At 44.0% G+C, this 9,556-nt stretch overlaps 1 protein-coding gene across 2 annotated transcripts; it reads left to right on the top strand.

Moving 5' to 3' along the window:
- On the top strand, positions 327 to 4,932 carry SRSF6 (serine and arginine rich splicing factor 6). 2 transcript variants are annotated; one of them, XM_021416747.1, is made up of 6 exons: positions 327 to 622; positions 886 to 1,034; positions 2,319 to 2,446; positions 2,673 to 2,881; positions 3,226 to 3,315; positions 3,435 to 4,932. In XM_021416747.1, exons 1-6 carry the CDS (start codon positions 516 to 518, stop codon positions 3,790 to 3,792), a joined length of 1,041 nt encoding a protein of 346 aa, XP_021272422.1. In that variant the 5' UTR covers positions 327 to 515; the 3' UTR covers positions 3,793 to 4,932. The 2 variants fall into 2 exon arrangements, with proteins under 2 accessions (XP_021272422.1, XP_021272421.1); XM_021416746.1 differs by having other exon boundaries at positions 886 to 1,043.

Below are 9,556 nucleotides of genomic sequence, written 5' to 3'. Positions count from 1 at the left end.
GGAAGCAGCATCAGAGCACTTGCAGCCGCCGGGACAAGCTGTGCGGGAAAGCCCCAGACCCGAAAGAGCAGCACAGCCACACGACCGGGAGACACCGCTTCGCATAGGCGGCACAGCACTCCCAAAGGCCCCAATGCCCCGCGCATGCGCGAAGGCAGCCCCCGCACGGCGAACGGAAGGACGCGTACACGCACAGACACACCGCCTAATCCACCTCACTTCCCCCCGCCCACTGGGGCAGCGCGGTGATGTCGTCGCCGCGGCCCCGCCCCCTGCCCGCTTTCGCCGTAACGTCCGCTCCGGCCCCGCCCCCCGCTATAAAAGCGGCGGCGGGCGGCGGGCGCCATTGTGCTGCGGAGCAGGCCGCGGCGGCGCAGCTTGTGAGCTTGTTGGTGTGCTCTCCCCGCTCTGCACTCGCCTCTTTCTCTTTTTCTCTCTCTCTCTCTCTCTCTCTACTTCTCTTTTTCTCCTCCTTTCCTTCCCCTCTCCCCTTCCCTCCCCCTTCGGCCGCGGACATGCCTCGCGTGTACATCGGCCGCCTAAGCTACCACGTCCGGGAAAAGGACATCCAGCGCTTCTTCAGCGGCTACGGCCGCCTGCTCGAGGTCGACCTCAAAAACGGGTGAGCGCCGTCCGCGGGCTGGGAGCGGCCTACGAGCGCCCGGGCGCGTCCTCCCCCCCCCCCCCCCCGCCCCGCGGGGCCGCCCCTCCCCCATACTGGCGGCCGGGCCCGCGCCTCTCGCCGCTGCCGCGTGGCGCCCGCCTCAAAATGGCGGCGGCGCGGGGGGAGCGGGGGCGCTGCGGCGGGGCGGCCCCCATTGTCCCGGCTCCGGGAGCTGCCGGCGGGCGGGGTGGGGGCTGATGGAGCGGTTCCTCTTCACCCAGTTACGGCTTCGTGGAGTTTGAGGACTCCCGCGACGCCGACGATGCCGTTTACGAGCTGAACGGCAAGGATCTGTGCGGGGAGCGCGTGATCGTGGAGCACGCCCGCGGCCCCCGCCGTGACAGGGATGGGTATAGCTACAGCAGCCGCAGTGAGTACGGTCCGTTCTGCGCGTAGCTGCGGGGGTGAGGGGCGGGCGGGGGCGGGCGGGCGGGCGGGCGGGGCAGTGGGTGGGAGTCAGTGTCTGTGCGGCGGGGGTACCTGGCGCACCGCTGGGAGCGCTGCCTGCGGTTTGTCCTGGCGCCAGCGCTGCGCACAAGTACCCCCTAAGAAATATGCGCACGCAAGTAAGCGGAGCAATTCTGGCTGCAAAATTGGGGCCTTCTTCTAGAGAGGGTTTCTCGTAGCTTAGAAATAATGTGCTCTGCTAACCTAAAGGCTCCTTGCTTATAGGAGTGCTTAGATAAAACGATGTTCCATCGCTAATGTTAATGAATAAATATCGTTGCTTAATTGGGGTAGAAGCGGTGGTGATGGGTGGGGGTGGATTTCAAGCAGGAATCTGGTGTATTCAGTGGGGGATGTTGTAAACTTTTCAAAGTTCAGCTAACTCGTGTAGTTTCTTGAGGAGCTGAGCTGTGTGTAAATTAACATGCCCGGTACTGTAATTGAAGTACTGTGGTTCGCTTTTCAGTAATTTCTAGAATTTTGGTGTTTGGGGGGATGGGAATCTGTCTGTTTAAAAGAATCGAATGTATGTTGTTTAAAATTGTTGCATGTTCAATTTCAAACTTTTTAACAAGTCCTTGATGTTTCAATTTAAAAGTGACCAGTGGGGCTGAGGCTGTGTCCACTGAGGCTAAGATGACTGCCTTTCCTGATTGGCCATGGCTTTTCCATACATTGTGTGACCCTTGCCCTATGACCCTTTGGCTGACCTTACCGGAAGCCATGACGACAGCAGCCTTTTGCCATTAGACGCAGGGTGATGGTGAGGATTCCAAGGGTTAGACAAAACTGGTTAAACTGAACTAGGTGACTGTTACCTTGCGTGTTTTGTGGCCAAACCACCACCAAAAACCTCATACTGTGATGTAAGTACTTAGTGTAACTAGTAAACGTTTTTGTAAAATGTAGAAATGCATGTAATCAGTTAAGTTTTATATTTTACAATGTTCTGTAAAATAAAACTTAGCAAGGTGAATCTAATAAGGAGCAGTCACTCTCTAACAGATCTTAGGAAGACAGACTTGTAGGATTTCAGTCTGTTTGATTTGCCATTAATATATAGTATGGCAAAATTGCAAGTTTATTGGAGGTGTAGAGAAATAAAGTCCTACTCCAGTAAATATAACTGTTTAACTAACTTTTTCAGAACGTTTTAATTTTCTTCGTGCTAGGAGACATTCTAACTTTATTTCTTTGTACAATAAAGGTGGGGGTGGTGGCGGATATAGCAGTCGGAGACAATCTGGAAGAGATAAGTATGGACCACCTGTTCGTACAGAGCACAGACTGATTGTTGAAAACCTTTCCAGTCGCTGTAGTTGGCAGGATTTGAAAGTATGTATTAATGTTCTATCGTAGAATGTGTTGTGATCAGTAGTGGGCAGTAGCTTCCTTTTTATGTAAATGTTTATTTTGATTTAGGTAGAAGTGATTGAGAAGCATGTGCACATGAGTGTTGGCACACACTGCTTTTAACGCTTGCTCAGACTTGTCTTAAGCTAATGTGATTGCAGAGTGCAAACATGAAATAGTTGTGTAATTTTCCATTTACTCTCAAAAGGATTTTATGAGGCAAGCTGGTGAGGTGACGTATGCAGATGCTCACAAAGAACGTACAAATGAAGGAGTAATTGAGTTCCGATCGTACTCAGACATGAAACGTGCCCTGGACAAACTGGATGGCACAGAGATAAATGGAAGGAAGATCAGGCTGGTTGAAGACAAGCCACGGTCAAGCCATAGGCGATCTTACTCTTGCAGCAGATCAAGGTAACTTGTGGGATATGTCAGTCTGCATCGAGACAAGTTAAATTAAACTAAAAGTATATATACATAGCCTGACCTGCTGTGGTTGGTTACCTTCAATTGGTGTTCTAGGAATGGTGAGTAATCACACAGAATGTTGAGTTGTTTTATATAATACAGCAAAGTAGGGTATGAGAATTTTTACATGTTATCATTAATTGACACTTTATTGAGTTTAGGTGGATGAGTGGTATGTCTTGATGTGGTTGCTTTGAGAAGTTCTTTAACAGTTTTTCTGTGATTAATAGCATAACAGGGCACACCAAATAAACAATAAGGACTGGCTTGTATTTTGAATATGTTTCTAGGTCACGATCTAGAAGACGATCTAGAAGCAGAAGTCGTAGAAGTAGGAGCAGCCGCAGCAGGTCCCGTAGTGTCTCTAAAAGTCGTTCAAGGTAAGTGATCCATTGCTTTCTGCTAGTACGAGATTCGTTGTTTATTAATTAGTAACTACTTAAAACAGCTGTAAGTATATTTCAGTTCATGCGGAATAAACCATCTTTCTTTTTGGAAGGTCTAAATCCAGGTCACGAAGCAAAGACCGCTCACGTTCCAGATCTAAAAGCAGGAAGTCTAGATCAAAGAGCAAATCGAAACCCAAGTCTGACAGGGGTTCGCGTTCTCACAGCAGATCCAAGGAGAAGTCAGAGAAGTCTCGGTCCAGGTCCAGGTCTCGGTCTCCCAAAGAAAATGGTAAAGGAGATACTAAGTCTAAATCCAGGTCAAGGAGTAGGTCTCGTTCCAATTCTCCGCAGCAGCAGCCATCTGCCAAGGCTCGTTCAGAGTCACCACCCAAAAGAGCTGCATCGAGGTCCCGTTCCAGATCTCGTTCAAAGTCTCGCTCACGATCAAGATCTAGTTCAAGAGATTAAGACTAGAACTCTCCTATTACCTTGCACACTATTACGGAACGTTTTTCCTACTTGTCAGGCCATTAGTGTTACGTTAGTTCTTCAGAAGTTGGTTTTTTCTCTTGCAGGAGTGAATGGCCTAAGAAATAAGTAATGAGGCATAAAGCTTTAATTTGTATCCTGAATTTGAAAATATGAGATCAGATGGTGTGGTACAAAGCAGGAAAAGCCCCCTTTTTTTTGTTTTGTTTTTTAGACATTCAGCTAAAACTTTGATTTTATAGCATTTCTGCTGGAGTAACTTAACTACTCTAAAGCGCAAAGTGGTTTTTATATTAAAAAATGAATATAACAGGCTTAAATCTGGGCTTTTTTGAAAGCATTTTTTTCCTTTTTTTCTTCCATAGTTCTAGAACTATGAGTATCATTGGCTTAGTAGGTTTACAGCTTGCTACCAAAGGCAGGATTGTCTTGCTGGGCAGGTCAGAATTCTCTGGTTAATCTTCATTTGTGGAAGCAGGCTGCAAAGCTGTAAGCAAGTAACTAGAAAGGCTAGACCAGCAATAAACTCGAGTTGGAGCGTTTGTGTTGCATCTTAACTTGCCAAAAGAACATTCCTCCCCAATACTGTGACTGTATTAAAGGTAATAAAGGTACTCTGTAACCTGTGTCATGCAGTATTGCTACAAATCATACTTTTGAAACTTAAAAGAATGAAAGTTTTTTGACATTTTTTGCTTGACTATCAAGTGGCAGTTCTCAGACACTAATGTGTCTCTTGGATGTAGTTTAAGTCCACTAGTATGTTGTATGATTTGCCAGCCTTGAAATAATATCTATTGGATATGAAAACTAGCTAAAATAAAACTCTTTGCTCCCTTTAGACTCATTTATGTTAACATTCTGCTTCAGAACTAAGATTGTATTGTGTTTGAACCTGAACTTTACTGGAAGTGTAATCTCTTCAAGCTAGAGTTCTAGTCTTAATGAAGGCTTTGCTAAACCACAGTTGCCAATTCACTTAAATTGTGGAATAGAACTCATCCTAAAAATTCCCCTTTATAGCTAAGTTGATTTTTGTAACATGCAACATTAGAACTGCCTTGTACTCTTTATACAATGTGTAGTTTGACTTGTATAAAATTAAATTGGTGACTCAAACTCTTGTGTTTATTGGCTTGTAATGGAATTCTTTTTCTGCCTCTCATGCTGGGGGAAATGACAATATATCTTGCTTAACACTTTTCCTTGATGAACTACTTTTTTTTAGCAGCAAAGTTGGGAGCGTTCAAAATCAAACTGAGATGAGTTGGTCAGCCAACTACAGTTTTTCATTAGAAAATTCATTCTTCATTGTCTTTTCTTCAGATGTGACAGAATGTAAGAGCATTTCTGATTTATCAGGATTTTAGAAATCTGTTCAGATGAACAGATCTTCTTCATCATGCACAAGAGCATATCTAGTGCATGTTCAAATGTGACTTGATGCTGACTTGCCAGGAGTTGCTTTACCTAAAGATTTCTCACCGCTTCATGATCACAGCTGGAAGGCCTGAGCTTTCTTTTTTTGCTTGCTGTGTACTAGTAGCTGTGCTAGGGATTGAAAGATGAGTAAAGTTGGCTGACTGGTAAGCACATATCCTACTGAAACCTGAACTGAAATGATTTCATTTTGTGCTTTGTGGTGGCAAAAGATTTGTTACTGTTGTCCATTTTGTGTCTATGCCAAGCATGGAAGAGCTGCTGGTAATATTTCCTCTTCTTTCTCTTAAACTGTGGGTGTTTACTGGGGACTTCAACAGAAGCTGGATGGTTCTAAGATATATGGTTGGAAATATTTTAATCCCTTAAACTTACATAAAAACATTACATTTCCTTGTTTTTGGGGGGGGGATGTATATATATATTTTTAATCTTTTTCAGGAGATAGGTCAGATTTCCAGGAGAGCTGCTACCCATTGATGATTCTCTGGGGGCTTGGTAAAATGTTCCTCAAAACCATATTTGTGAGTTGAGAAAGATCTCAGTCTGTTGTATGTGATCAAGTACCTTTGAGATCTCTTTTAGACTTTACAAAAGTGTACTTTGGATGAATAGTGTCTTAAAAGAGCATAGAAGGCTTGCATGCATGCTGTATTTTGCAGTTGCAGCATGTAGAGGGAATAGTCAATGGCAAAAACATTTGGTGTTAGCTCAGATCTGTCAGCCTGACAGTGGAACTGTCCTTTTAGGGATGTGCATATTTATTAGGCATCCTGACTTTTTTCTGCATTTTGTATAATGCAACATAAACTTGTTTTTGAAAAAAAGAATGATAAATGCGCATCGCCATCAGATGTGTAGGATTGATTTCAAATGTTTTGTCTTACAGCAAATTTTGAAGGAGAAATCAACACTGTACCATAAAAGATTTCTGGAAGTTGGAATCAGTGAATGTGCTTGGAGTCTGTTCCTAGGCTTTCTTTGTTTGCTTTTGTTTGTTTTAAGTTCTCTCTCCTTATATGTTGATGTTTTGACAAATTATAAAATCATAGAATTAGCAAGGTTGGAAAAGACCTCCAAGATCATCTGGTCCAGCAATCCACCTGCCACCAAATTAGCCATTTGTGTGATGTTAAGTATCTGCCTTAAAGTGAGATGGTGAAAATACACCTGTAACGCATCTGAAACACTTGATGAACAGTAGGAAGGCTTGTGCTTCATGTGGGTGAGTCAGAATGCTCTTCATGATGTGACCTGCAGCTTTGGAAGTGAATTGAAACCTTGTTGTAGAGAAACTGCTGTACAGTCAGTGGTCAGGAATGGCCTTAATTCTACATCAGGTCAGGACTAGTCGAGATTTCTGGATATGCACAACAGCAAATAAGTTACCACTCAAGTAGGAGCTGTGGCAGTATTTGCAACTACTCCCACAGAGAGGAGTGACAATGGCTATCATACCAAAATGGGGATATCTGGTAATACACTCATCACCGAGGGCTTCTTGCTGACTTGTAATTTGTATTGGCCTTAACTTAATCTGCATTGCCTGCCAGTGTGAGTATGCCATAAGAGAGAATCCCTTTCTTCCCCAGCTCAGAAAGGTGCTTCCTCTTGTGTGCTTTGGCTTCTAGCTCTGTGCTTTAATGTAGAAGAGAACAAAACACTAATACACCTGGTCTGATGAGGGAGAAAGCTGCGAAATATCATTATTCCTGAACTGGGTAAGTGACTGAATCCAGTCCTGAAGCCTGAAATTGGGGTAGTGATTGAGGGTTGGAGCATATGGTGAGCTTCTAACTGTTAAGTAGTTCGATTGTCCCCCAAAGCCAGTGAATGGGGCAGATGTATAGAGATGCTTCCTCATCAGTGCCAAGGCCCAGAAACAATTACCTTGGCCTTTGCAACCACAACACTTGATTTTTCAGAAGCTGCTGGCACTGCTATTCAAGTCCACACATATTGTTCTGCTTCAGCATGCCATCATGAAAAAGTGTCTTGCTCCCAACATGCTTTAATAGGCAGACATGCAGGCTTGTTTCATGGCAAGTGTTCAGAAGTCACTTCTTACATAAGAGCAGGAAATGAACTAAGTAAAAGCTTGCTGAGTTTGTTACTTCATACCTGGTATGAATTGAATTATTTCCGATTCTTATGTTGGCACTGTAATGGGAGCAGTTATTACTCGTAAGTCAAAGAGCGAAAGCTGGGGATGTGTTCAGACACCCAAGTCAAACAGCATAAGCTCAGGAGCCTGGAAAATGTATATTAAAAAAAAAAAAAAGAATTTTGCAAGGTATGTAGTTTAAAATTTTGATGGCAAAGTTCCTGCAACAGAGTTAGCAGATCTCTGCTGTATTGTTTGCTTTTCAGTGCTGATTTCCTATTTATAGGAATGCATTACTTTAAAAGGTGAGAAGAAAAACTAAGATAAAAGCTGCTTGTGTAGTGGCAGATATCAACAGTTCACAAACTTAACTATCTGTTTTTGGGATCATAAGAATATCTGTGAGCATTGCGATTAAGCCATTTTCCCCATGTTTAATTTTGTGGTTAGGTGGAAGGAATCAAGTAGCTTAACTCACAGCTTCTTCGTGCTATTAGTTTTGCTGGATGTGAATGTTGGAGGGGAAGTTTCAGTTGCTTCATTTTACATGATTTTGTGGGATTTGAGCTTAACCCAATAAAAATTTGCAATCAACTGCTCTGAAATGGCTCAAACTTCTACCATTTTAGCGACATCTTTCAATAATGATCTGAGCTGGTTAGCTAAATACAGGTGCAGGGACACATCATAGCAATTGGTATGATACATACTGCTGTAAAAGTAGTGGCAGTAAGAAGATGTGTACGACTAACACACTTAGAATGTATTTCACAATGGTTCATAGCTTTGGATAGGATTGAGTGATTGACTCCAGGGCTACATCATCTTTTTCACAGAAAGTTGCTTCTGCGGGACAGTCTACTTGGATTTAGAAATCTCAAATACCCGTTTTTAAAAATGGAGTATCTTTACTCATTTTATAAGCAAAATTCTTGAATTTTCCTCAAATGTTTTGACTAGATGGGACAGAGTTCAGGGATTTCAGTACAAAATACTGAAAGTAATGGAGGGGAAAGCTCTGCAGGTGAATCTGGAGTTGGAAGCGGCTGGAAGATGCAGCTTGTACTCATGGATGGAGCTGTGGGTGGAATTTGGCAAATACTCGTCTGGTCTGTGCACCTGGAACAGGATTATATTGTGGATATGAACAGTAAATATTAGTGTTAAGTAGGTGTGAAGTGCTCTTGTCTCATCTGCTTGTTGTAATCATGATGTACAGTTGCACCTGATTGATCTCCTATCAGGAAAAATGTTGCTTCTAGAAATAGGTAAAATGCAAAGCCTTTCCCTTGCACAGCATTTCTTCTGCTTAGCATCAGCCACCAGTGTTAGTTGCTCAGCATCAATATGAGACTAAAATAATGCAGCATATAGTCCCTTGTGATCATAGTGGCACAACAGTGACTTTGTAGAGTAAACGTGAGGGGCAGCAGTGGTTAGCACAAGGATGGTGCAACAGCTGCTTGGGATGGCAACTCCTGTTCTGCTGAGTGAGCTGTCCAGTAAGGCCGTGCCACTCAGTGCAGAGTTCAGTGTTGCAAGGAACTGGGAAGAGAGGAGAAAATATGTTAAAAGAGCTGTTTTAAGAGTAAATATAAGCATTACAAAGAACTAACGTTAAAAAAATAAAGCTGTGTTACAAAGGAGGTTGCAGAAATGGCACTTGAGGCACAGGAAGGTGGAACAGGCATGTAGTACACCAGCCACAGGGCTCAGTGGAAAGCCAATGACCATCCTGTCGTCTTTCTTCCCCAAAAAAGCTGTTCCTCAGGCATTCAACATTCTTGAATTCATAACTTTTTATTAAACGGCTAACAGCCAGGAACAGAGGACATATGGTGTGTGCCTTCAGTGTGGGGAGGGTGAATTCTGGATGGTTTTCCAGTGACTGATCTCACTCTGCTCTTCATTCCCTCTGTACTCAGCCCTGGTGAGGCCGCACCTCGAGTACTGTGTCCAGTTTTGGGGCCCTCACTGCAAGAAAGACATTGAGGCCCTGGAGCGTGTTCAGAGGAGGGCGACGAAGCTGGTGAGGGGTCTGGAGCAGAGGCCTGATGAGGAGCGGCTGAGGGAGCTGGGATTGTTCAGTCTGGAGAAGAGGAGGCTCAGGGGAGACCTTACCTCTCTCTATAACTACCTGAATGGAGGTTGCAGTGAGCTGGTGGTCAGCCTCTTCTCTCTTGTAACTAGTGACAGGAC

This window comes from Numida meleagris, chromosome 19 (genome assembly GCF_002078875.1).
Source record: "Numida meleagris isolate 19003 breed g44 Domestic line chromosome 19, NumMel1.0, whole genome shotgun sequence".
Taxonomy (NCBI): domain Eukaryota; kingdom Metazoa; phylum Chordata; class Aves; order Galliformes; family Numididae; genus Numida; species Numida meleagris.
Note: the sequence above shows the minus strand (reverse complement) of the source record. Positions and strands in the feature narration are given on the sequence as shown.